The following is a 27940-nucleotide window of genomic DNA, read 5'->3' as shown; positions in this document are numbered from 1 at the left end:
TGAAACATTTTTTAATCATTAAAAGATGATTTCACTTTAACGAACCTGTCGAAATTTAGAGAAATATGTAAGAAAATTTAACGCAGTTTCATACTTCGTACAACAATTGCAGAAGTTTCTCTTTTCCCCACTTTAAAAATCAGATTTTTGTAGTGTTCTAACATTAGTTGATTTGTTTTGAATAACTTGTCCCTTCGTTCAACATACACATTTTAAAATAAATTTTTAATTTTTCGAAAGAACCCTTTCTTATCAATTTTTCAGTTTTTAAAAATAGTTTTATCTGGCTAACTTCATTTTCTTTTTTGCCTTCTTCTATACAAAGGTATGAATATTGCTGGAAAACCCAACTTTCGAACGGATCCTCGGAGACCTCAGTTCGACGAGATCGGAAAATGTATGTGTGTATGTGTGTATGTGCGCTTTTCGAAGATATTTTTACCGCTCAATTTTCTCAGAGATGGTTTAACCGATTTTAACAAACTTAGGCTCGTTTAAAAGCTACTGTCGGCACATTGATCAAGTTCAAAGATCAAATGGCTGTGACTTCTGGTGCCGGAGTGGGTCGCGTAAAGATTTTGAATCTCTCTCCCTGACTCCCTCAATTCCCTTAGCGTCGGTGTCTTTAGGAACCTTGTTGAGTAGATTTTATTTCGCTCCTCTCCTCTTCTTTCCCCGAACACTTCCAGGAAATTGAAGCGAATAAAATGGCGAATGCATTGAAACTGACTGTGTTTCACAGCAAAATATGAGACTTTATTTTTATCGTGACAACATATATGTTTTTATGAACTAATCATATTTAAACTCAATTATTAATATTTTGTCACGGTAGATTTAAGATATAAGCCTTTGAGAGATATTCGATGAATAAGTAGAGTGTTGCAATTTCAGTCAGAAAAAATGTTATGATCAACATAATTTTGTGAATGCGATCCCATAATTTTAGGATATTTGGACTGCAACGAATGTTTCAAAATCTATTTATTGGAATAGCCAAATAGTGAATAGCAAGTAATGAATTTCTTTAAAATATCAATTTAAATTCAATCCATCTAATTACTTGTTTATAATCTGAAAATTGTGTTTCTTAGAAACGACGACCAAAATAAGGTGTTCTCTAACCAGTTTTGTACTCATTGCCATTATAACAAATTTCATATTTAAAATCAGCAAATATTATAATTATGAATCGTGGCATGATTTTTATAATTTTGTTTTTTAAATAATCGTTTAAAAATTATCTAATTTGAACCAAAATATCCAAATAAAGACAGAAAAATGATTAGTGATGGATCAATACAGCTTGGATTCTCATATCTATGAAACAAATTAAACATGACATGATGACAACTTTTATGTCTTTAATTATACGGGGTCCAATGGCATACTTAACAACGTGATTAACACATAGTTTTTTATATGGACGGTCCTCTGTTGGATGGTCATGCTGGTGCTGGTGTCTACTGTGGTGAAATGAGACTAGAGCAGGCTCGTTCACTTGTTAGACACTGTACTGTGTTCCAAGCAGAAATCTACGTGATTCTGTGCGAAGTGTAATCGGCACTCCAGCAGAGAATCTGTAGTAATCTGTTATTTTTGTTTCGGTAGTTAGTCAGCTTTGAAGGCACTAAATTCGAATAATTCACGGTCAAATCTAATGGTCGCATATCGAACTCAAATTTAAGATCGCAGTGTTTCAAATACGGTTAACTTCTTACGGGTACCCGGCCATTTTGGTATTACTGGAAATTAATGGGCTGATGAGTTAGCTAGAGCACAATTCATTTTTGGGCTACATCCAAACATGCCAGCTACTGGCGCAGCTTGCAAACTTGCGCTCAGACAAAAGCATTTTTTTTCAGATTTGAATCTGAAAATGTCAAAATGTCTACTGCATTTTTCCAACCATCATTGCTACTATTCGTGCGTACTAAATATTATTCATGTGATGTGTGTGACTGCGATTACGGTACTTCATATCTATGGATATGTAACTCTTCCGCTTTGACGCGACTACGTATCCGGGCTATTGGTTCTTCATACTTAGTTTAGCCTGTGTATGCGGAGCTAAAATCAAAGGATATTCGATCGTTTCTCAGAAGGAGCTATAGTCATCGTTCCTCCTGGGGTGAATGAATCCTTTCTGTATTGACCTTAATAGTTTTTAGCAGATGGTTTGGCATCTCTTATGGGGTGCCGAATTTACTTCTGCCTATACAACGATTTTCTAAAATCTCCAGTCCCTTCGGGGGCAATTCTCTTCCATGGTCCTTTCTCCTTTCCCTTCCCATTAGGAAAACGATGAGGAGTCATGGCAAGGCACAAATCTCCAAATAACTAGGGGAACGTGCCACTTGAGCCAATTAGTTCTGATTCTGGATTCTGAAGCAATTTAGGCTTTGTTTTTATTCAAATGTCTCCTTTCGTCTTTGCATTATCATGTTACATAATCCATCCATTACTTGATTCAGAAGGTTCAAAGTGGTATCCGGGAAGAAAATTGGAATTACGTGTTTCGAACGAAACACACTCTGCAACGCATTTTCCGACTGTGATGAATTTCCCTGGGATAAGAAGTATTGCTCATGATTTGACTAATTTTGACCGTGAAATCAAGAATAATTTTTTTTTTGTTTCAATTATAGAGGCTTTAACATTAAAGTCATTCGCCTCTTCGGGCCAGAAAAACTTTCTGACCCTATGTGCGGGGTTGGGAATCGAACCCAGGCGGGCTGCGTGAAAGGCATCGACTTACCCATCACGCTATACCCGTCCCCCGTTAATCAAGAATAATTGTCATAGGTTCATGGAAATATGAAATCGTTTGTTTCATGATTTTCTAATAATTACTATGATAACGGATTTCTTTTCGTGTATGACAAATGTAACAACTTTAAAATTCAAAACACCTCAATACAACCGCAACGGAATAGGAACAATGAGCTGTGTTCAGCTATTTTCAATTAAATTTTTGCAAAATATGTGTAAACACAAAGTTTCCCACGAAAATAACTCCGATTTCAAAACCATAGCATTGCCTATAACAAGCTAGATTAGATAAGTTTTTCCTGGAAACCATATTTTTTCTAAATTACCTCATTTCGCTACATCGATTGGCCGATGAATGGTGACACAGTAATCTAAAAAATATCCGAAGTACCTAACCTACTCGTCGCTGAATGCCAGTCACGACTGGTTTCTATTGATAAATAAAGTGGTCGAAAACGAAAGAAACAATTTTATACTCTCGCTTGGAGTCGGTGACCCTCTTGTGTTGTTATCGATCAAATGACCCACCTGAATGGGCCCTTGGCCAAAACGGGTGGATTCAGTAAGCTTCCTGTGCTCACTGCTGGGTGCTTCTGATTCAATCGTAATGGCAGAATTATGACTCCTGTTTCATATCTTGATACAGACAAAACGCGTTGTTTCTCACCGGTCGTGGAAAGTTCAATGACACTTTAATTAAAATATTGTTCTAGTTAGGGGTGATGCCCTTTCAAGTCATTTAATAATTGTATCTGAAACTCAAACTGGAAATGATTTAATTTTAAAGATTACATTGTTCCGATAAATTCCCTGCAATTCGATGACCTGGTTGACTGTTATGGAGCATTCAAACTGCGGAATTGAAGGTACAATTTTTGAAAAGCTTTCAACTGAAAAAAAGTTCCAATAAAAATGTACAATTACGAATTACCATGATTAACATACACATCACTGGGTTAATCGGTTACATGCCGGATCGGCCATGGTTTGTTGCCTCAATGAACGAAAATCAACATAGCTTTGGCGAAAAAAAAAACATTTTTTCGCACATAAACGGTGGGTTTTCCTCGTTTTCATTTTTAATTAAATAAATAAACCATTCGAGTGCATAACATTGATTGTTACGCTTCGAGGAGGAAGGCCGTCCACGTTAGACGATCCAAAATAAACATCAACCGTCCAATTTCGAAAGTCTATAGGCAGCATGGTTTTATTCATAACATTGACAAATAGGAAACCATAGTTTGCGTACTACATTTCGAAGCCAAACATGGTCATCTGTTTAACAGAATGCCTTAAGATTACATGCCAATTACTCTGGCTTGTGTTATGACTTAACTGACACTAAGAATTTTTTTTCTTTTTTTATATCATTTATTTTACCCCGGCTCAGAATTTTCTCATATCGGGGTTCGAACATACAAAACATTATTTCTCGAGACCAGTCGACCGCCATTTAAATTTATTTCACTCCTTTATCAACTTGACAAGCAAATGTTGTCTTCTGAATGTCGCAATTAGGAAATTATCAGAATGAAATTTCGGAGTAATGACGAACTGCGCACCGACTCGAAAAAATTTTTCGGCAGTATCTTCTCAGATTTTTAATCACACTCACACTGGACATCTAAACTTTGTCACAAAACGCCACTTTGCATATTTCTTTTCGAAATTGATCTGGATTGTCTTTTGAAAAGAGCCAATCTTTTCTTTGCTGAATTTATTCAAATAAATGGTATCAAAACCCAATAAATTACGAAAATAGACAAGGTTTTTAATAAAATCAAAATTTAGATGATCGTTGAAAAATAACAATTTCCAAAATTATTTTTACGTTTCGTCTTTGACTCATCAGTGCAGATCAGTTCAAATTGAACTGCTTAGTGCTAAACTCGGCAGTTCAATTAGAACCGCTAAGGGCATATTCAGTAGTGTTCTAGTTCTAGATTCATAATTTATGTCAGTTACGAAATATAAATCTGAATTTTATAACAAGAAAAACTGGCAGCCCCAGCAGTGTTTTACTCGTGTTTCAAATATACAAAAAATAGAACGGCATCGCAAACCAGTTTTAAATTTGACAGAAGAACTGGTCGAGCAGCTCTGCACTGATGAGTCAAAGACGAAACGTAAAAATAATAAAAACGGTTATGTGCCCTAGCACAAAATTTGGCTAACCCCTAAATGAATTTCTAAAATTTTAATTCGACTTCCAAAAACAAACATTATTTTTTGAACAACTTTGTTCCCTAGTAACTATAAGCATTAGGCGATAGTAAGGAACTGGCATGAAATCAACTCTAATACAACATAAATGTCAAAAAAATTGAAATGCATGTAAACACTGTAATTACGTAGCTTCATACTTAGCTTGATATGATTATAAAGTGCTAATATAAAATATATCAGCATTAACTATTTTGTGCTGTAAATATTCATTTACTGTTACTATCGATAAGTATAATGATATTATCATACCGATGTACAGTGATGCCTCATCATATAAAAATAGAATAAAAATCCTAAATACTCGATACCGGCCTGTTTAATAGCTACTCAGCAATATATTTAGTAATCTTTAATTTTTAACTAGTTGTTATTCTCCTATTATTATTATTTATTAGAGACAGATACAGTGTTTACGAGAAAATATCTAGTTGTTCCTGAGATGTGATTGCTCAAGTGGAACATGTTATTTTCGCAGAGGTAAAAGGTGTGCATTGTAGAGCCCTGGAAATTGATTCTTATACAAATAACAATTTTAAATATTTTCTGTAAATTTTTGAGTTCTCCATGGAATGTCATTTCTGCAAAAACTGCAACACAATTTGGATGACTTTCCTTTTGTTTTTTGTAAAACTTGTTTTAAAAAAACCTGTTTCAATCCACCTAGTAGTGTAATGATACCTTTCTCATATTACTCATAACATCAAAAATATTACTATGGAATTCGCAAAAACAACTGTTCCGGAACCGGAAGTAGTATCCACACAAATTTCGGAATTCCGTATAAAACTGTAAGACTCTTCCTTTGAACCTATACGTTTGTGAAAATCGATTCGGCCATCTCGAAGGAAAGTGAGTGAGACCCTTTTGCAGTTTTTAGTCACCATTTCCAATTATTCCGAAACCGGATTCAGATGACCGGAATAACCGAAGTTGGTTTGTTTGCCAGCAACTAATATGATCTAAAAATTGGAAAAGTTTCGAACCTAGTTAAACCTAGACTTACTATCTCATGCTCTATTTCGATTAAATCAATTAAACGAAATCTAACAAACGAAGCGAACCTGCGTTTCTGTTACATCTGAATATGTAAATCAAGCTAAACAGCATGAATCAACAGCATAAAACATGTACTAGGATTATTACTTTTATTATTATTATTATTGACATCATTACACCACCGGCAAGGTATTACTGCACTACCGGATGTGAAAATTTCATATTTTTTCAAATAAATTTGAATTCGTTGACATTCGTTTATTCTTTCGGTCGTACTGATCATAAAATAGCTACAATTTTTATCAACCGCACCACCGCCTTTTGCCAATATTACACACTAGTAGCAAACATCCGTAACCGTTTCGTTTTATTCATAGCGTGTACGAAATAGAACAAAGCACGCATTGTTTGTTTTGTGTTTTCTTCTCCTTTCGGTGTGGTACATATTGTCATTCTATATGGCGATCTGAAACCTTGGACACTCATCGCCCTGTAACTGCGGTACCGGAAGTCGGATCCGAATGAAATTTCACAGTAGCCTTAAAGATAATATGAGCTTTAATTCAATATCAAGATATTTGAAAATCGGTTCAAGCATCGCAGAGAAATCGAAGTGAGTTTTTCTGTACCATTTTCGGTGCTTCCGGACCAGGAAAAGGGGAGACCAGTAGTGCAGCATTAAGCTTTTATACCCACAAATTAACAAGCTATGCCAACTAAAACAAATTTATCAGACAGTTGATGGGATTTGTACCTGTTTTTGATCATCGTTTGTGAAAAAATACTAATGAAAATGGTAATTTTCCACTTAACACGATTTAGTTCCGGAACGGGGAGTCCGATCTGGATAAAATATTCCAGAAATTTTTTTGAAACTTTAAGACCTTTCATTTGAATATCAGTTTGTGAAAATCGGTTGAGCCGTTTAAGAGAAAATTGAATGCACACTTTTCTCTAATTTTCACATATTACCATGTAACTCCGGAATAGGAAATCAGATCCAAATAAAATTCAATAGCAGGCTATGGGACCATAAAACCTTTCATTTGAATCTTAGTTTGTGAAAACCGGTTCAGTCATCTCTGTGAAAAGTGAGTGCATATTTTTGTTACATACATACACAACTTACAATTACAATTACACAACAATAAGATCGAATAAGAAGTACTTGGCGTGGGTGACAATCTGTGGATGCGGTAAATTTAGTAAGCCTTGCATAACGACTGGAACCATCCACGGCCAAATATATAAAGAATGCCTCCAGAAGCACCTGTAGCATTTCGGTTCTACGAAGATGACACTCTATTTTGGCTGGATCTGGTATCGTACCATTAAGCGAAACCGGCCATAGAGTGGTACCGATCTAACAATGATGTTTTTATACCGAAGGCAATAAATCTGCCAGCTCGCCAGAACTTCACCCGATAGAAAAATTATGGGCGATTGTGAAATGAAAATTTCGAAAATCAGTCCTTCAAAAACGACAAGGGTGTGAAGAAAAGAGTGGTTTAGTTTGCGAATTTCGGTTAATCAGTCTACTTTAACAGTAAAAACAACATATTGTTTCAAAGTACGACTGTTTCGGTGATTTATTTCACCTAATCTAATCCTTGAAACAGGTGAAATAAATCACCGAAACAGTCGGACTTTGAAACAATATGTCGTTTTTACTGTTACAGTAGACTGATTAGACGAAATTCGCAAACCAATATATAATATTATGGGTATGTGATGAGAGTTAAGTCCAAAGTGCGGGTATTTACCCTTGGAGAGAAGGCTGTGATTAATGGTTACTTGAAAGTTTCAACAATTTACGACTTGAAATGAATTTATGGTAATCATTTTTTCGAGAACAGTACATACGTACCCGTACAATGCTTATTTGTAGGATTTGTCATTTTTCGATTACATTAATTTCTCTTTATATATCACTGTACCTACTGCAGCCTATTGAATACCCTATCTAAACAACTTCTAAATTGATAGGATTTACCTTTCGTTGGACGACTCAAAACTACATATTGTCAAAAAGCACTTTATTGTGCTTTGGTAGTGTTAAACGTTAGAATATGCAGCTATTGATTGGTCACCGTATTACCATAATAGAATTGGAAATAATTTATGTCGTATCATTTGGATATTTGTAATCTGTTGGTACAAAAAGATGAAGAGGTTTCATGCCCACTGGAGACACAGCGAAAGTTTAATAATGTGAGTTTTTCCTTGCTTGAAAAACAAAAATAAAATTTTATTGAGTAAAAAAGCTAGCTCTTTTCAAAAGATAATCATGAATTTTGGAAAAGCTACATATGTATGCAAAGTAATTTTTTGAGACAAAGTACAAAAAGTTTGGTTGAAATCTGATAGTGAACTCCAAACTTGGTTTGACGCGAAAAACGTCTAATTTTGTGGTCATCTAAATCTTTTAGAAAATATGACAAAAACGTAAACCTTGAATCCTCGATAGGAATCATTTCATATGAACAACCATTAGCAATATCATTACCATAAATTTAATTATGATGGAAAATAACAACTGACTTCTGCACGTGCAAGGACATACCTGTTTGTTTGACTGATCATCGCTCTCGGCGGCTACATTGTTCTGGGAGGTGACTTTGGTTGACAGGAGCTTCACGGTGGATCCGTTCTGCAGCACACTGGTGTTGTTGGCGTTGGTTGGCGATGACAGATACCGCAGATCGTTGGCGGTCGGAATGCCGGCCGTTGTTGTACTGGCGTTGTTGTTGTCGATGATGCTACCAGCAGCGTGGTTGCTGTTGGCAATGGCATTACTGGTGTAATTGTTGAACGCTGTATGCGTGGTCCAGATCGGGTTGGGCGAAACAGGTTTAAACGATTGCTTCCGATGGGCTAACCGGTCAATCGAAAGTGCCGGTCCCGAACGGATCGGAAGCCCAGCACCATTTCCGAAACCGGCTGCAGCTGCTTCGGCGGACTTTTTCCGCTCGGAAGTGAATGAGATTGTGCCATCGGAAAAACGATGAAATGTCAGATTTTCATCCGACAAAAATGACATTGATGTGACACTCGCTATCTGTAAAAGGGAAATCGAAAAAACAGAACAACCGCATAAATTAGCATTCGAATTTATTGGCATGTGTCAATAGGAAACGGATCGCTGCAGTAAACCATTCAAAATGCAAGTAATCATAAATTAACCCAACCGCAACTAGCAAGTTTATTGAAATGATGAACCCTACATTTTTTTCTGTAACGAACATTTCTCTGCCTTGTTATCCTAGTTTCAGCTTTTCCTTTTCTGTGTAAACCCGCTTGCAAGACATTGCTAAGCGTGGTTTAATTGCATCACCCTTCCCACCCACAAAAGCACTTTCGGAAAGCGCATTTTACTCGTCATAACGAGCAGACAGGTTACAATGTCGGAAATAATTGTAGGGGGGCTTGTCCCACACAAACAGTCTAGATTTCAATAAAATGTGGTGCTAATCAGTTTTTCGAAGAAAAAAACTGTGCAGTTTTTCATATTGCACAAGAAACATTCATTCACAGATAGATCAAATCAAAATGAAATATAACAGAACTCATTAAAATAATTAGTTAGTTCACTTTTGTCTATTTATCGAAAAAGCAAAGCTTTGGTAGTCCATTCCTTATGTGGAATATAACCTTCTGTTTCAACAGACTTCGCAGTCGATGCATTGGGTACATGATATGTACTACGATCTGACTGAATCATTCGAATTCGGGACTCGAGAATCCTTCGAATTCGGGATTCCTTCGAATTCGGGACTCGAATAACACTGATCAATTTCATGATCGAAAAACTTCTAGTCGTCATTCACGAAAAACTAAATTGCTTGGTTTATACCATCACCATCCGAATCGAATATTTACCAAACTATAAATACAAGCTTTACAGATGATAAATGACGTGATTGTAGCTCAAATTGGAACGGATTGCTATCAAACTTGATGGTCATAAGGGCATTTTAGTGGGGAGAGGGTGTAGCAAGTGCCCATAAAAAGGGGGGAGGGAGTTTCTGACAAAACTTATCTAATTTCACGATCATCGATATATTTTGAAGACCATACATGCTCAAATATGATCTTGAGGGTGTTTGTGGGGCGTTGATATGATGAGTGCCTCTAAAACAGGTGGCCTAATAAAAAATTTATAGGAGGGGGGGGGGGGGTAATTTTCATGGATAAATTGTTTATATGATCGAACATAACTGAGAAACAACTCAATCGATTATTATTATCTAACTGAAACTCCTTGCACATTTTACCCCATAACTCTGGAACCGGAAGTCGGATCTAAACAATATTCAGGAATTTTGTATGGGACTACAAGACCTTTCATTTGAATCTAAGTTTGTGAAAATCGGTTCAGCCATCTCCGAGAAAAGTTAGTGCAAAAAAATGTTACATACACACATACGCACGTACACACACAGACATTTTGCGTACTCGACGAACTTAATCGAATGGTATATGACACTCGGCCCTCCGGGCCTCGGTTCAAAAGTCGGTTTTCACAGTGATTGCATAACCTTTCTATATGAGAAAGGCAAAAATGTTTGATGCCAAATATTTTAGAAATGCATGAAATGTCCAGATCTGGTGTAATCTCAAAAAAAAAATTTTTTTTGTGAAAATCGACTTTGGGATATAGAAAAATTTTGAGACGTTGACGAAAAATGGCCAGTGATTTTAACCAATTCAGTCAAATTCCATATCGAATTGACGTTAAAAATTTAATTTTTTTTTCATAGAGAAAAGTTTTTATTTTAATAAAAAAATTTTACAGTGTCCTAAACGAAAACTGAACTAAACTGAAAGTTAATTAAATGAATCTCAATTTGAGGGGAGTTTTCACAGAATACTGTTTGCCCAAAATTTGCAAAAAGTATCAATAATGGATAAGAAATTATTTTAGTAAAAACACCTTTTTTCTCCAAAACTCCTTACAAAACATAGACGGTTGAAGGGGAACATAATAACCTACCTGGGGACTAAGTTTTTTTGAATTCGAAAGTGGTGTTCTTTTTGTAAATTGGCTTTAATTATCGACAACCGATTTTTTTTCAGTGCAGAATTCGAATAGACAAATTTAAGCTTTATCAGAAATAGCCATTTTGCTCACTTATTTTTTACAAATTTATCTGGACTATCTTTAGGACGAGGAATTTGTATCAATTTTTGCAAAATAAAGTAATAATGTAATAATGAGTAATGAGAAATACTACATAAAAATTTTGCTCTTTTAATGCTCTCAAAATAAGTCTAACTTTCGAATGAAAATACTGAAAAAATACAAATCGAATTTTACACTGAAAAAAATCGATCTTAAAATTTGAAATAATATAACAAAAAAAACGCCATTCTCCATTTGAATGAAATTTTGTCCCAACATCGATAATTATGTTCCCTGCACACCTTCCAAATATTCGAAGATGGGCGTTTTGAAGGGAAAAAAGTTTTTTAACAAAAGCAAGAAATAGGAAAAAACAATATTGGAATCTTGGATAATTATTACTTTCAGTTTAGTTAAGTTTTTAATAAAAAAAAACACTGAATAAAAAATCCGTTTGGACAAGATATAGTTTTTGATTGAAATTTCTCCTTGAACGTGCACATTTTGCAATGTATGATCGGTAGATAGGGAACTTAAGAAGTGTATCGAAAATAAGCTATCCACACATTTTTCTTTCAAATTGTGATAAAAAACGATATTTTACTCATACTTAAAATTGATCCTTTATTGTACGAGTTTAAACTTGAGCATAATGAAAACCGAATGAAATTTAAGTTATTTCTTCACGAATTAACGTACTTTTGATCGAACGCTTTTCATCAAGTTCCGGACAAGTGTTGCATCGCATTTTTTGGTCGCTTGAGCCCAAATTTTTTTTTGAACTCCTGCATGTTCCCAGCTGCCTTACCAGTCTTCTTGAAGACCCTCTTCACGAATGCCCAGTAACGATGGGTCGAAGCTGAGGGCAATTTTGTGGATTGATATTTTCCTCAACGAAATTTATACCCTTTTCCGTAAGCCAATTGACAGTGGTTTTGGCATAGTGAGCCGACGCTAAAACCGGCCAAACCAGTGGAGGTGTACTATGTTTTTTATATAAAGGCAGCAATCTCTTCTGGAGACACTCAGATCGATAGATTTCTGCATGTATAGTTCCGGTAGTGTAAAAAATGGTTGACTTCAAACCACAGGAACATATTGCTTGCCATACCAGTACCTTTCAACCGAATTTCTCCACTTGAATCGACCTGTCCGCATCGCTCACATCCTCCCCAACGACGACAGTAAAATATTGTGGATCTGGAAGAGTTTTTGAGTTCTCTTTTACATAAGTCCCATCGTCCATTAAAACGCATGCATCCGGACACTGCAAAAGACGCGAATACAATTTCCGGGCCCTTGTTGCTGCTCGCTTCTTCTGTTCTACACTTTGTTTCGAGATTTTCTGCTTCTTGTAGGTCTTCAGGTGATTTCGCCTCTTGATTCGCTGGACCATTCCGACACTTGTTCCTGTTTTTTTGGCCAAATCACGTATTGACATTGATTTGTTCTTCATGATTAGAGAAACAACTTTCTTGTTCAGTTTCAGGTCGGAAGAGCCGGGTTTTCTGCCTCTTCCTGTTAGCTCATCCAAAGAATAGTGTTCCCCAAACTTATTAATGATGGTTTTAACACTGGCATGATGAATTTCAAACCGCTTCGCCAATTTTCGCATAGTAATACCCTTCTCAGATAGCCATGTGTCCAGAACCTTAATTTTCACTTCCTTTTCAATTCGCGACATTTTGGAAACGCAGAATTTCAAACGCACAAACAAGTAAACAAACGAAAGCTGGCAGCCAAACGCACAGCATGCTGTGATCTGAGTATAAAAACCCATCACAAATACATGCGTACAACACAAATGTATGTGGATAGCTTATTTTCGATACACTCCTTAATCACCTATCTTGGGGCAACATTTTATCAAAATCGATAATGGTTTTGTTCTTTAAATTGATATCAATTTTTTAAATCAATTTTGTACGGTATATGACTCGATAAGGTTTGAACCCCTAACACCACCCCCCCCCTTGTATACGCCCCTGATTCAAATTTATTATGATATTTTCCGTTCTACGGTTGTTACCAAATATGCAAAATAAACGTTGAAAAACGCTTCTGAGAATTACTCGAATCATTCTGAATGAATCAACCTAAATTTGTGTCAAAATCTAGCTTGGCAAACGTTTTAATGAAAGTTTTTGAATCGCAAGAGAAAGGCATTATCGCACTAATAGCTAGATTTAGACAAAACTTAACATAAATTTTGTGCAAATCGAGTCTGAGACAAAACACAAGTCAAAATATTTATTACTTTTTCTGTAACTAACTTGAAATTAAGTTTGTATCAAATTGATATATAGAACCGAACCAGATTAATATTTGATACTTTCCAGTTCTAAACATTTGGCAGCTTGGTATCAAATCAATTTATAAGTATAGTTATGATAAAGGATCCTCTCATGACGGTGCTGAATTAAGATTGGCATGTGTGTCACCGTCGTCCTGAGCAACTAACCATACACAGAAGCGAAATGTCACCGTGTGGAACACGAGAATCAACCGATGTCATCGCAATTCGTCTTTGTGTGCTACCAGAAATCATGCACCGAAAAGTCCGGAAAACCACGATAGCACCAAGAGATTGAAAATTAATTGATGTCACCTAACGAGAGCCAAGTTGGATGTAGGTTTGCTAGTGTTGAAAGGAAATTGAAGGCATGATTGCATAGCAACCGGTTTGGAATTTCTCATTTTGGTTACCAAATACTCAGGATGTTTTTTTTTTCAGTGGTATGCCATAACCAACAGGAACGAAAATTTGTTATTTATAGAATTGGTTTTAGTAGGTAAATATGTATTTTGCTCATAAGAGATTTTGTTTCAAAAATATTGAGCATACTAGATTGTATATTGTTCATGTAACCTGGTAAACAAATAAAACATCCTATCGCGATGCTTCAGATACGAAATGTTATCCGGATTGGAAACGTGATTTGTAGAAAATTGCGACTAAGTATAAAAAAGTTGCTCAATTTTAATGTTCAAATATTTTCTCCGCCAGTTTCCAACATCCCGTAAAATCAAAATCTCATCTAATTCAATAAAAAATTACATTCATGGATGAAAAAAAAACGACAGGAATGATTAAAAACGTTTTCACATTATTAGTATCGATCCTTTCTATTTTTTTTTTCATATACAAACTGAAGCCCTACTTTGGAAAAAAAGATGTTATCGTTGAAATTAATTTGATTAATTGTTACATGATTACTTTCATGCCACAATTTGTAGCAATTAATCGACCGAAGTAGTAGTGCTGCCATCCCGATGGTGGTGAAGATTTGCGTGTTTCGACGATCGTTGGCCTATAAGCAAGTTTTCTTCAATCAAGCTGAGCCATTCCGCTGCAGTAGCATCGGAACTCGAGATCGACGCCGGCTTGGCCGATAGATCGAATACTGTGTCAACATGCTATGGTCTGCTGGTGGTGCGTAATGAGCAACTCCTGCATTGATCGAATTGAAAGGTGCTAATTTTTGCGCTGTCTGGCTTTCAGAGATTGGAGATGTGCAATCGGATAAATTTTGGTGCACTGGGACAGTGATGATCTTTGAAGGTTGTTCGATTGTCGAGATCGATGTTACGCATATTTTGAACATTCCAGCAACGGTAATTTGACACAAACAGAGTACAGTACTGTCTGTCTGTCTGACGGTGTTTCAAATCAACACAATCTTTACGCAAGCCAACATGAGATGCTGGCGTACATGAAAACTGACGAAATTATAACTCAATTCAGAATCTAAAGCCAACAGTAATGAAAGGTTCAGCTCCAAGCACCGACGGCATTCGAGCTATTGTAAAAATCTTAATGACTTGCACTCGGTGGGCGGCTCAAATGCTGATAATGTGCGGCCACAATTCCCAGCCCTCAAGCGGTGTGAAATAGGTAAACGTTATTGCACCGAAGTCATTCATACGCAAAAATGTAGGTATTTCTCAGATGCAGTGTTTTGTAATGCTCACGCTTACCCAAACAAACACTAACGGTTGGATCCGGCGGGAGCACGTGTTGGCAGAGGTTGATTGCGCTGAATTTCATGGATATTAGAGATAATTTCATGCGTACTCTTTTTTGTTACGATTACGATTGTTCCTTTCGTTCGGCCTAGCATTTTGTTTCTTTGAAGGTTGTTGGTTGGAATCTAAACGCAAACCAAATATTTAATGATCATTTATTTGCTGATTTCGTGATTCAGAATTAAATAAACTTCTGATTAAAATTCGGGTACTGAAACACTCACATTTTCTGAATAGTTTTTTTTTGAAATTCAATTTGTCGGTTTTCGATTAAAATATTAATCCTTAATATGAATATGCAATCCTGATAACGCATAGTCGATAGTTATGATTATTATTGTATGAATTGATATCCGCAGTGCTACCGTATTTACCATGTTCGCTGGATTTAGCCCCCAGTTACTGTTTTCTGTTCTCAGCTTTAGAAAGGAATTTTTTTTAGGTTAGGGAGAAATCGTGGTATAAAAGTGATGTAGAAATATTAGAACGCCGTTGTATAAACCCGGTATAATTACGGAATGCAATAAAAAATATGGAAATACACTAAAACCTCAGTTTACGCGAATTTCATTCACGCGTTTTACTTGAAATAACGCGATTTTCTATTTAATTTATGCGATGATCGTTTTTGCACGATGTGGGAAAATTTTGATGTATACGTACACAAAACAATCTAACATGCTTCAGTGAACTGAATTTCATGAAATGTACATTATGGAATTGTTTGGTTTCGTAGAATCTAGTTAAGATCGCAGGTATCCAAGAATTCTCTGGAAAAAAGAAATCATTATATGAACGCGTGACTGGTGACTTTTGCATAATTTTTGAGTACGGAATGTTCTCGTAGCACTATATCCATCAAATTGACATCCTGTGGTAATGTCTGTGGAAGTTCTTGTCCATTCAAAACCCTTTTTGGAATATGGGCCTTGAGGTCTACCAACGAAACCGATGACATAAGTGAGTTTCTTTTTTGTGATCCATATGCGTGGTATCACATTCAATTAATTGAATCATTGTGATGAATTAGAAGGTAATGCTTGTTCATCCAAAAACTACTTGGAGTGCAGAACTTAAGACCAACGTAATCAAGTGAACTATCAAGATCATTTGCTTATTGTGAATATTTCAGATCAAACGGTCTATACTTGTGATTCTTATTACAATTAATAGGCTTATTGTAGAAGCTTTGGGTGGGTACTACCTGGAGCTCGAGCCTTAGGATCAACCAGCATAAGAAGCTATATTAATAAACTTATTGTCCTCGGCCCGTACTCGTGATCAGTGCTGTAAAACTTCATTCAATTCAATTGATGACCACTACACTGCAGTAAACTTCACATTTTTACACACAATCTTCGCTGTCGCAGCGAATGGGCATCACCCCGTCCTTCATTCGTTTCTCTTTTTCTACCGAAGCTCATTCGGTATTCGAATTGGTTCAAGATAATGGATGAAAGTTAAACCAGTCATGATAACTGAAATATCAATTGCAAAATAAACATAATTTCATTCCTCTTTCAGTTTTCATTTTTAATATTTATCTCAATACATTTCAAACAGTGGAAATTATCGATTTTAACTCGCTCATAACTCATATAGAAAGGTTATGCAATCACTGTGAAAACCAACTTTTGAACCGAGGCCCGGAGGGCCGAGTGTCATATACCATTCGACTCAGTTCGTCGAGTACGCAAAATGAGTGTGTGTGTGTGTGTATGTGTGTATGTAACGTTTTTTTGCACTAACTTTTCTCGGAGATGGCTGAACCGATTTTCACAAAAATAGATTCAAATGAAAGGTCTTGTGGTCCCATACAAAATTCTTGAATATTATTTGGATCCGACTTCCGGTTCCGGCATTATGGGGTAAAATGTGCTGAACATTGTGAAAATAAGTTCACTAACTTTTCTCATCGATGGCGCGATCGATTTTCACAAACTTAGAACTGAAAGGTCCTGTGGTCCCATACGTAATTCCTGAATTTTATGCGGATCCGACTTCCGGATCCGGAAATATAGGGTAAAGTGGGTTAAAAATTGTATACCATCACTGAAAATGGGGAAAAACCTTAAAAAAAATTCTAAATCGACCTCAAATCTTCTCCAATTGATAGTTTTTATCAGTAGACGGTCAAACAAACCGATTTCGGTTATTCTTTTAAGAATGGAAGAAAATTATTTTGAAGAATACCACTGTATTATAGATGATAGTATGATTGATATGAGAAAGGCATCAATTGTGGGTCCAGTATACCGACAATCTTAGGAAAACAGCCAGGAGCAGTTTTCTGCTACTGCCAAATGAATCTTCAAGAAAAGAAACATCAATTTGTTAAGAAAAAATAGATAAATAAACTGACATTTGTCTTTTGAAATTCCCACTCAACGACAGTGAAGAGAACTAATTTTGCACTTCACCACAATGGCTCTTTCTGTAGAATTGTAAACTATCCCTCAAGGATCAAATGTGAACAAAGTTTACTTGTATTTGATTTTTTTGTATTGCTGACATTTTATTTGGTACGTATGCCATAGATCTATGTATTTGAATATGCAGTGCAACTAGTTTATCAGTGGCTCAAACGATTGAGTTTAAAACAATTTTTTTTTGCAATAATTTATTCTCAAATGAATGTCAAGCCTGACTTTTTGGATGAATTATCAATTTTTATCAAATTTTCACCAATATTTGATGGAAAATTGCTTACATTTTATGTTTGTAGATTTTAATTCCCTAATAAAAAAGTTAGCTAGACGGCTGCAATGCATTTGTATTAGATCGCACTAAACAAAATAAACCAAAACTAAATATTTTCTGTTAGAAAAGTAGTTGTCCGGAAAAATAAATAGTTTTACGACAACCTTCCATATCTATTACCTTTCGCGTGTTTAATTTCGCGATCATTTCTGCAAGAGAAAATCCATATTGGAATGTGTTCATTGCTAATCAAATGTGTTAGTGGAAGTAAGCTGAAACTGAAATAATTTATCTGGAACAGTTTTCAGAAAAACGAAAAGGTTTTAGACTAAGATTTTCACTTTTCCTGAATTGCAATTCTAAGCAGAATGAACTGATTTGTTTATTTTACAACCATATGGAGGTTTATTGATTAAAATCAGAAAAAAACGCAGGAATTTGTTTTAACGCCCACATTATTGACATTACTCATACGCTTGCAAAGTGTCTTGCTCTTCAAGATTTTCTTGTAGGCCTCATAAAATGGTCCAGTTTGTTCCAGCTATTTGAAAATAAAACCTGTTTTAATCCACCTAGTGGTGTAATGATGCCTTTCTCATTCACTGGCTGATTCTGTCAAGAATTTTTTTTTCTATCTTGAATAAAATAAGAAACTTTCTTTGGGTATAAACTAACATAACCTTTTCAATTTGTAAACAGTTATGTCAAGTTAATGAGAATTTTACTTTATTTTGCATCGTCGCACTAAATGATTGAACACATCGCCCTATAGATCTAGAATCGGAAGTCGGACCCGGATGAAATTAAACAGCACCCTATGAGACTATAGGAACTTTTACTTGAGCCTACGTTTGTGGGAATCGGTCAAATCATCTCAGTGAAAATTGAGTGAATCTTGTTCTAGAGTTTTTGACCACTATTTCCATTACTTGGAACCGGTCGTCAAATGGTGAGATAACTAAGTCCTCACAAGTTCCTATCTCATGCCTCCCCGAGCGTCTATGATGACATTTGGTCAATAGAACGGCGTCGACTGGGTGCTATCGCCTTCTGCGTTAGTAGCAGAATGAGAGGGTGCGAAATGGCTTGTAGGTTGAAGCCCATCCTAAAATGCAGTGTTTATCATAGTATATTACAACATATAATTCTGTTGTTTATTACATCATGTATTATTATTATTATATTAATTATTATTATTATTATTATTATTATTATTATTATTATTATTTTTATTATTATTATTTTTATTATTATTGTTATTATTATTATTATTATTATTATTATTAGAAGAGCGTAACTTACACTGCGACATTAACTGTTATATCGTATCGTAGCATATTATTTCATATATTATCGTCTTACACTATTTTATGTTATTATATACTATGTTGTATGGTATTATACTGCACTGCATTATATCACATTATATTGTATTATATTATAATATATTTTATTATATTATATTATATTGTATTCTATTATATTATGTTATATTGTATTGCATTATGTTGTATTATATTATATTATATTATATTATAGGGTTTATTATGAGTAGTACTACGTACCTCTGCGCAAAAGATAAATTTTTTTTTCTTATAAGTTATCATTTTTAAAGTAACTTTCAACTAAATATCAAGGTCGTCACAAGGTGAGCTTGGTTCTCACTGGTTCCTGTTTCATGCCTACACGTGTGTCTGTGGTGACAAATGGTCTATGGAATGCGTTGATGGCAGAATGAGAGGATGAGAAATGACATATAAATTCAAGTAATATAATATCAAGAATATCGCAACATATCATTTTATTTATTCTATTATTTATTATATAATTCATTGTACTATATTATATTGTTTTTGTCGTGAATACGACTTACTTTACTATGGGGTGCCTTTTCAAAATTAGCCATATGGAAGAATGGGCTGAACTTAATCGTGAATATCTCGACTTGTATTAATGGTAGCAACATAATTCTTTCACCATTTCATCAAAAATATGATCAGGAATTTAGGATAATATTTTGAACAGTGTGAGATAACCACAAACAACTTAAAAATTAAGTTTTCTCAAAATTTCAAAATAATGCGGAAAACTCTTTACTCAAGACGAGAAGACTACCATCGCGAGAGTTAAACCATCAACCAGCAGCGACGGAGAGTGCACCTTTTGCGTGGTTCAAACCTCAAACGCTTAGGTAGCAACTATAATTCGCTTGCTGGCCATCAAGACGAGAAGACTGTCATCGCGAGAGTTAAACCATCAACCAGCAGCGACGGAGAGAGCGCCTTTTGCGTGGTTAAAACCTCAAACGCTCAGGTAGCAACTTTCATTCGCTTGCTGGCCTTCAAGGTGAGCAGACTGCCATCGCGAGAGTTAAACCATCAACCAGCAGCGACGGAGAGAGCGCCTTTTGCGTGGTTAAAACATCAAACGCTCAGGTAGCAACTTTCATTCGCTTGCTGGCCTTCAAGGCGAGTAGACTGCCATCGCGAGAGTTAAACCATCAACCAGCAGCGACGGAGAGAGCACCTGCCATCATTTGGTTTTCGGTAGTCATAACGAGAAGTTCAATTTTCAGATTGTAGTTCCGCAATATAGGTTTAGAATTCAGAGCCTGTGTGCTGAAACTGGATTCTGGAACTGTATTCCGGAACTAATTTGAGTTTCTAAATTGCAATTCTAGAATTGAAACTGGATTCTGAGTCTGTTATTGGTTCTAAATTTAGTTTTTGAACTCAGGATCCAGTTCTTTATTCCAGACTTCTTCTATTCGGTTTAGAACCATAATAATACTCCTAAAGAATTATGCGGAAATTTACTTTACTGTACTCTATAAAACCCATCGCCATGACTACCAGATGGCGAAAAATCGTCTTCATGTTTTAGAGCTTAGTTCTGGAATATGGGTTTAGAATTCAGAGTCTGCGTGCTGAACTAACTCAAATCGTCACCATTTTTTTGTCGTGAATACGACTTACTTTACTATGAGGTGCCTTTTCAAAATTAGCCATATGGAAGAATGGACAGAACTTAATCGTGAATATCTCGACTTGTATTAATGGTAGTAACATAATTCTTTCACCATTTCATCAAAAATATGATCAGGAATTTAGGATAATATTTTGAACAGTGTGAGATAACCACAAACAACTCAAAAATTAAGTTTTCTCAAAATTTCAAAATAATGCGGGAAACTCTTTACTTTCGCTTGGATTTTTCGCGCAAGGACGACGATTTAGAGGTAGTCAGGCACATATCTTCAACTGCATGCGTATAAAAGGGGAACCGTGGTCGAAAATCGATCATTTCTTTTCGTGCGTTCGGTGGAAGCAGACGTCGTGGGAGTTGAACCTTCAACCAGCAGCGACGGAGAGTGCCTTTTGCGTGGTTAAAACCTCAAACGCTTAGGTAGCAACTATAATTCGCTTGCTGGCCATCAAGACGAGAAGACTGCCATCGCGAGAGTTAAACCATCAACCAGCAGCGACGGAGAGAGCGCCTTTTGCGTGGTTAAAACCTCAAACGCTCAGGTAGCAACTTTCATTCGCTTGCTGGCCTTCAAGGCGAGCAGACTGCGTTTTGCGTGGTTAAAACCTCAAACGCTCAGGTAGCAACTTTCATTCGCTTGCTGGCCTTCAAGGCGAGCAGACTGCCATCGCGAGAGTTAAACCATCAACCAGCAGCGACGGAGAGTGCACCTTTTGCGTGGTTCAAACCTCAAACGCTTAGGTAGCAACTATAATTGTAATGGCCATCAAGACGAGAAGACTGCCATCGCGAGAGTTAAGCAGCCCTTACACGAGACAATATTATTGTCAATACAAGGAGTATTGACAATACTTTTGATCGTGTAATGGAAACTTCATTGGATTGACGAAAAAAAATCAAAACTGCTCATCAATCCAACAATACTTTCTCTCCAGAGAGAAACTGTTAAATATGTGCAATAATCTCTTCTTTCTATATTTTAATATTCATTTGCAATATTTGAAGCTCCAAACGCTTGATTTTCTCAAAAAATGCGGACTCAAGTTACCAAGTCAATTGGATTGACGGTATTGACAATACTTTGGATTGACAATACTATTGTCACGTGTAAGGGCTGCTTTAAACCATCAATCAGCAGCGACGGAGAGAGCGCCTTTTGCGTAACAACTTTCATTCGCTTGCTGGCCTTCAAGGCGAGCAGACTGCCATCGCGAGAGTTAAACCATCAGCGACGGAGAGAGCACCTGCCATCATTTGGTTTTCGGTAGTCATAACGAGAAGTTCAATTTTCAGATTGTAGTTCCGCAATATAGGTTTAGAATTCACAGCCTGTGTGCTGAAACTGGATTCTGGAACTGTATTCCGGAACTAATTTGAGTTTCTAAATTGCAATTCTAGAATTGAAACTGGACTCTGAGTCTGTTATTGGTTCTAAATTTAGTTTTTGAACTCAGGATCCAGTTCTTTATTCCAGACTTCTTCTATTCGGTTCTTTTTAGAACCATAATAATACTCCTAAAGAATTATGCGGAAATTTACTTTACTGTACTCTATAAAACCCATTCTGGTAGTCATGGCGAAAAAATCGTCTTCATGTTTTAGAGCTTAGTTCTGGAATATGGGTTTAGAATTCAGAGTCTGCGTGCTGAACTAACTCAAATCGTCACCATTTTTTTTATTATAAAGAACTATACTGCTTATTTCATAGTATTTAAGTGCGTTTCAGAATGTTTAATGTAACTAATCTGTAATTTAGTCTAGGCGCATCGTTTAAATTTCTAGTAATGAAAGAGGGGAAAGTTGCACAATTCAAACAATCGATGAACTACCAATTCGAATTTGGAAGCATAAATAAAGCGTGTCATATTCGTATTCACGACATCCAGTTATGTCTCTGACATTACACACCCGTACTTTTTTATTGTTATTTTCATAATTATATTTATTGTTATTATTATTAATTGGTCATCAATAATAATAACATATATTATTTTTATAGATGTAGATATTATTATTATTATTAGAAGAGAAATATTCTACTTCCGGCAGTATTTCGAAGATAGAAGAGCATAACTGACACTCTACATTAACTGTTATTTTATATCATGTTTCGTAATATATTATATTATATTATGTTATATTATATTATTTTGTAATCTATTATATCATTATGTTATATTAATTTCATTACACTATGTTTCATTGTATTTATCAATATAAAACATTTTGCACGGGAGCGTAAAGAGGAGGGAGCATCAGGGCATCGGACGAATTGATGACTGGACGAGGGATTGTGGATAGCCAGCCCAAGTCACTGGAAGGAAACTTGTTTCCTTCTGAAGGTTTGACATGAGTCTGACGCGCCCTTCTCCAACAAACCATCAGGCGGGTTCAAGCATGTATAGCGATATGCTTCATCCATGCACTGGATATTATGGTTGGAAGGGCATCTTTTATTCCCGCGGAATACGAGTAAGTGACTCTACTTACGTATCCGCCCAACCCTTTTTGTTCGCTTTTCGGTAACAGCTATAGTAAGAAGGTGAATGGATGAGTCATATCGGGGCTACTGTAAGTCTACCCGCATCCACTGGCAAGTCCTTGAACTGATGGTGGCTTCACTTCACATCACATCACATCACATCACTATTTCCATTACTTGGAACCAGTATAGCCGAAGTCGGTTCGTTTAGTAAGTAACTAATATAACCTACATTGAATCAGCTTTGAGCCAAATCTAGAAGAATTGTAAATCCTTTTTTGCATTGTCACTCTAAGTGACGGCGTGCATGATGAAATTCAATAGCAACCTTTGGGACTATGAGATTTTTTATTTTATGAGTATACACATACACGAACAAACACATACATTGCTCAACATGATGAACTGTGTCGAATGATATAGAACACTTAGCCCTCTGGGAAAATTTTCACTAGTCAATTTTTCAAAAGATTGCATAAACTTTCTATATGAGAAAGGCAATAAGTGTACTTTTATAGAAAAGCATCGTTATAACACTAACAAGTAGGTACAAATTGAATAAAATAATTAAACAATTTACAGTTTTTTCACCTGAAAATATAAATTTTAATGCAACTCTGCACGCTATACGAAATTGAACAAAGCACGCTGCGAACGAAGCAAAGCCGCACGTACCGTCGCGTACTACTTTGGCATCGTCATTGACGTCATTACGTCATGCATCGTCATGACGATTTGAATGTTTTGACACTCATCGCCTTATAATTTCGGAACCGGAAGTCGGATCAGAATGAAATTGCGCAGTATATTTAAGGACAATAAGAACTTTAATTTGAATCCTGATTTGTGAAAATCGGCTTAATCGTTGCTGAGAAATCGAAGTGAGTTTCGGTTTTTGGAGATGTTCTTCACTATTATCGGTGCTTTCGAAAGCGGAAACCGGGGACTAGTAGTCCCAAAGTAGTTCTATATATTCACCAACTAACAAAATCTGCCAACTAGATGAATTAAGCAGTAAGTATTATATAAATGTGCACCTCGTTTCGCCATCGCTCGTGAAAAAATAATCTTGAAATGGAAAATTTTCACTTATCGCACTGTAATACCGGAACCGGAAGTCGAATTTGGATCATTTTTTCGGCAAAAACAACCGAAATTTGAAAAAGTTTGCATAAACTTTTCCGCATTTTTTATTGCTTGCGCGCTGCTGTTTCGCATTGAGGTGGTGTGCGAAATGCACGGTGGACTCGGTGGCATTGTATCGTGAGCAAAAATTACATATCAATTAATGACGCGAATTTATGCAGCATTGGGTTTTGTGTTGAAATGAAAACGAGTTGAATACAATATAATGGGTATTGTAAGTAATCGTTCATTTTCTAAGTAACTGTCATTTATAACGCTAAAAATGTTCAACTCTGTTGAGCTCAATGCATTGATGTTGCTGGAGCAATAATGCTTGGCTGTGTATCATATAATTGTTATTATTATCATATAATTGGTATTATTTTAGATTGTAGCAATTTTTATAGCAAAGCTAAAACTTCAACCTTGACAGGAAAAATTCATTACGTCCAGTCTTTTTTACAAGCCAACATAACGAGAGGTAAGCCCACTGCGCTCAATCACTGAGAAAAGTTCTGGTTTCAATGTGTCGGTTTTTTTTGTTATGCTTTGTGCGACGGTTCGTTCAACTGAAGCGGATAAAATTTTGCGCGTATTTTATGACACTACCTTTCACCTTTAAGGTTCAACTTTAACCTGAAGAATACCAAATTAAGCTTGTTGAAACATTTGCTGGTAAAGATAGTCGTGGTTGTAATTGTAATTCAAGTGATAAATTTTGTAATTCACGACAGAGCGAGAACCCCAAGCAGTATGTCAAACAGTTTAAAATTTTAAATGATAAATGGATAATAGAACTGAAACTGAACAAAACTCATCCCCAGTTAGCCGTTTTAGTTTTATTCATCCGAACAGTTAAACATTTTAAAACTGGTCTACACTGCTGTTTTATTTTTCCTATATTTGAAAAACGAGTAAGACGTTGCAGGGATGCCATTTTTTTTTTAATTATTTTCAGATTCCAATTTTTAGATTGTCAAATATAATGCATCTAGAACTAGAAAAATCCTGAATATTCTCTTTGTAGCTCGAATTTTTTAATGAAAAATCCAATTAGAACTGTAGAACTGGTATACGCTGTTGTTTTATTTTTTCAATACTTGAAACTTTAACAAAATACTACATTTTTGTAAACAATGAGGAATTGGAATAATCCAGAACATAAACTATAAACTATAAACGCGATTTGAGAAATTCAAACATCAACACCCCTATCCTACCAGCCCATTAAACAATGAACGCCATTGTCATTGCCAAAACGAAAACATGTCACATTTATCAGTTTCTCTGTTAACAAGTTTTCCCAGTGGCTAATGGATTGTAGACGAACAAACAGAAACGACATGGCCCGCTTCGATTTGAAATTGATTCTACCAAAGCGATAAACCGAAAGTGTCACCACAATTCAATATCCTACTATCGGTGTAGAAAGGCGATAATTGCAAATACGTGAGGGTGGCCTTGCATTCCGAACTTCCCCGAGTGCGCTATCAAAACAATGCGGCATTGCTCTTGAACCGAACGAACCATCGAACGTAGTACTGTTGCTATTTCTCATTTCAATTTCGATCAAGCAATTGCTGCAGTGTCGTGTAAATGTTGTCACGAAAATGGTGCATTCAGATTTGTGCACCGGAATTTTTCAGGTCAGGAGTATGTGCCAGAAGAATAAAAAATAATGATGTGGGTGGCAACGGGTGCCTTTTGAAAGTAGCTGTTTCCAAACGCATTGGATGGGGTTTTTGTTTTTGAAGCTTACCGACTGTTTCGGCTTCTTGTTCCACTTCATTGTGGGGATATCACGAACGCTGGGGGCCTTGCAGGGGGGGGACGTTGCCACCGGGTGTCAGTTCTCTGTACCGGCAGGCAGAATTGCACGATACTTTCGCTCTCCACACCTTTTTTCACAGCTAGATTTTTTTCTGGGTGGTCACTGAGAGTACACTGGAAATTATCACATCTATTCTTCTACCGAACCGATAGCAGCTGACGAAGAAGAAGCAGGCACTACTGGCGGCGGGGAACGTCATTTGATTCTTCTTTTCCGCATGCCGTTACGACAGCACTAAGGTTGTGATAACGAGGGGACATAACCTGCCAAGAAGATGAAACAGAAATGTTGTAGTTATTTTATCATAGCGTTGTCGAGTCGAGGGAAATTTGAATTGAATCAAAATTATCTCGCTACGTGTTGAGCGATGTTCGTAATCTACAGATTTGGCTATTATTATTATAGCGGCCATTCATCTAATTGAAGCTGGCTTTCATAGCTTCGCTTCTGTGGCAGCGTGTTACGCGATTACATTAGTCGTTGTAAAATTATGCGCCAAATATAACGGTGCTATATAATGTTTAATCAATAGCAAACAGCATAATGTTAATTGGTAACCCACGTCATAGAAACGTGACAAATAAATTCTGTAGATACCACGATATACTAATTTACTTTTAATATAGAAGATCATTGATCATATTAATAATACATGCAAATGAACGTGACTAGTGAAATTATCAAAATATACATGAGTGTTTGCTTACCGGGAGACATCAATAATACTGACGTTGATCTTAGAGTTAAAAAGGAGGTTATTCTGTCTTTTTAAATGGTAGACAGGAAGAATAGAGTGAATTAGGAAATCTACCAAAGCAAAGCACTTCGAAGTTGGTAGTATACAATTAAAACTAAATGAAATTAGGAATAAAGAAATTAGAGATTTACTATACCTAGAAACTTTTACTGGCAAAAAAATGTCTCTCCATGAAGGATTCAAAAACAAACACGAAACATATAACATTGTATGTTCTAGAAATAACTCCTGAGACGCTACAATACATGTCATTTGCCTCTACGAAAATAGCATGTTCCATTTTGAGATTCTTTCAAGCCAGTTGTCGTATGTTGTCGAGTTTCGACCTGGAAGTGTCAGTAGGATTGTAGTATCAACCATGTAATAGTTCTGTACGCTATGAATCGGCTGCGAAGTCTGTTGAAACTGAAGGCCGAATTCCACCAAAGGAATGTAATACCAACAATTTGTTTTGTCTTCGAAAGCTACTCATTGTTTCCATCTTTTACGTTTTTGCTCCAGTTCACGATCAAAGAGAGCGTCTCGAAAAGTAGTTGGCAACACTCACACAATAATTACTCTCAAATGGATTAATTATCTTTAGTGTGCTTTGTCGTGACATTTTAGTTTGCATGTCAAAAACAGCCGAGCAATCGACTGGCTTCGCAAAAAAAAACAAATTGCGCAACATCCCAATCAAAAGCTGTATGTGATAATCATCACGCATATTCTTGTACTTAGAGATTTTCTCTTTTATTGTGAAAAAGAGGGAGTAACGCATTAAAATATTGCTCGCGCATCGCGAAATTCAATACTACTCGCACATCATGCTGACGAAATTTTTTATGGTGGCCAAATTAACTGTCACCAAGGCTATAATTGTGTTCAGAAAACGTTTACCAACAATTGGGAAAACTAGATCGAAAAGAAATCGAC

The 27940-nt window shown here is 36.1% G+C and overlaps 1 protein-coding gene across 6 annotated transcripts in view; it reads right to left on the bottom strand.

Annotated features, from left to right (window-relative positions):
* Positions 1-27940, bottom strand: part of LOC131439344 (sodium- and chloride-dependent neutral and basic amino acid transporter B(0+)) — a 280501-nt gene that overhangs the window by 149897 nt on the left and 102664 nt on the right. For 3 of the 6 annotated variants that reach the window (XM_058610240.1, XM_058610239.1, XM_058610241.1), the window contains 2 exons: positions 26197-26531; positions 8561-9055 (listed from right to left, as the gene is read on the bottom strand). In XM_058610240.1, coding sequence (XP_058466223.1) covers positions 8561-9055; positions 26197-26226 — 525 coding nt within the window. In that variant the 5' untranslated portion in view covers positions 26227-26531. The remainder of the gene's footprint in view (positions 1-8560; positions 9056-26196; positions 26532-27940) is intronic. The other 3 variants (XM_058610243.1, XM_058610242.1, XM_058610244.1) reach the window with 1 other exon arrangement.

This window comes from Malaya genurostris, chromosome 3 (genome assembly GCF_030247185.1).
Source record: "Malaya genurostris strain Urasoe2022 chromosome 3, Malgen_1.1, whole genome shotgun sequence".
Classification (NCBI taxonomy): domain Eukaryota; kingdom Metazoa; phylum Arthropoda; class Insecta; order Diptera; family Culicidae; genus Malaya; species Malaya genurostris.
Note: the sequence above shows the minus strand (reverse complement) of the source record. Positions and strands in the feature narration are given on the sequence as shown.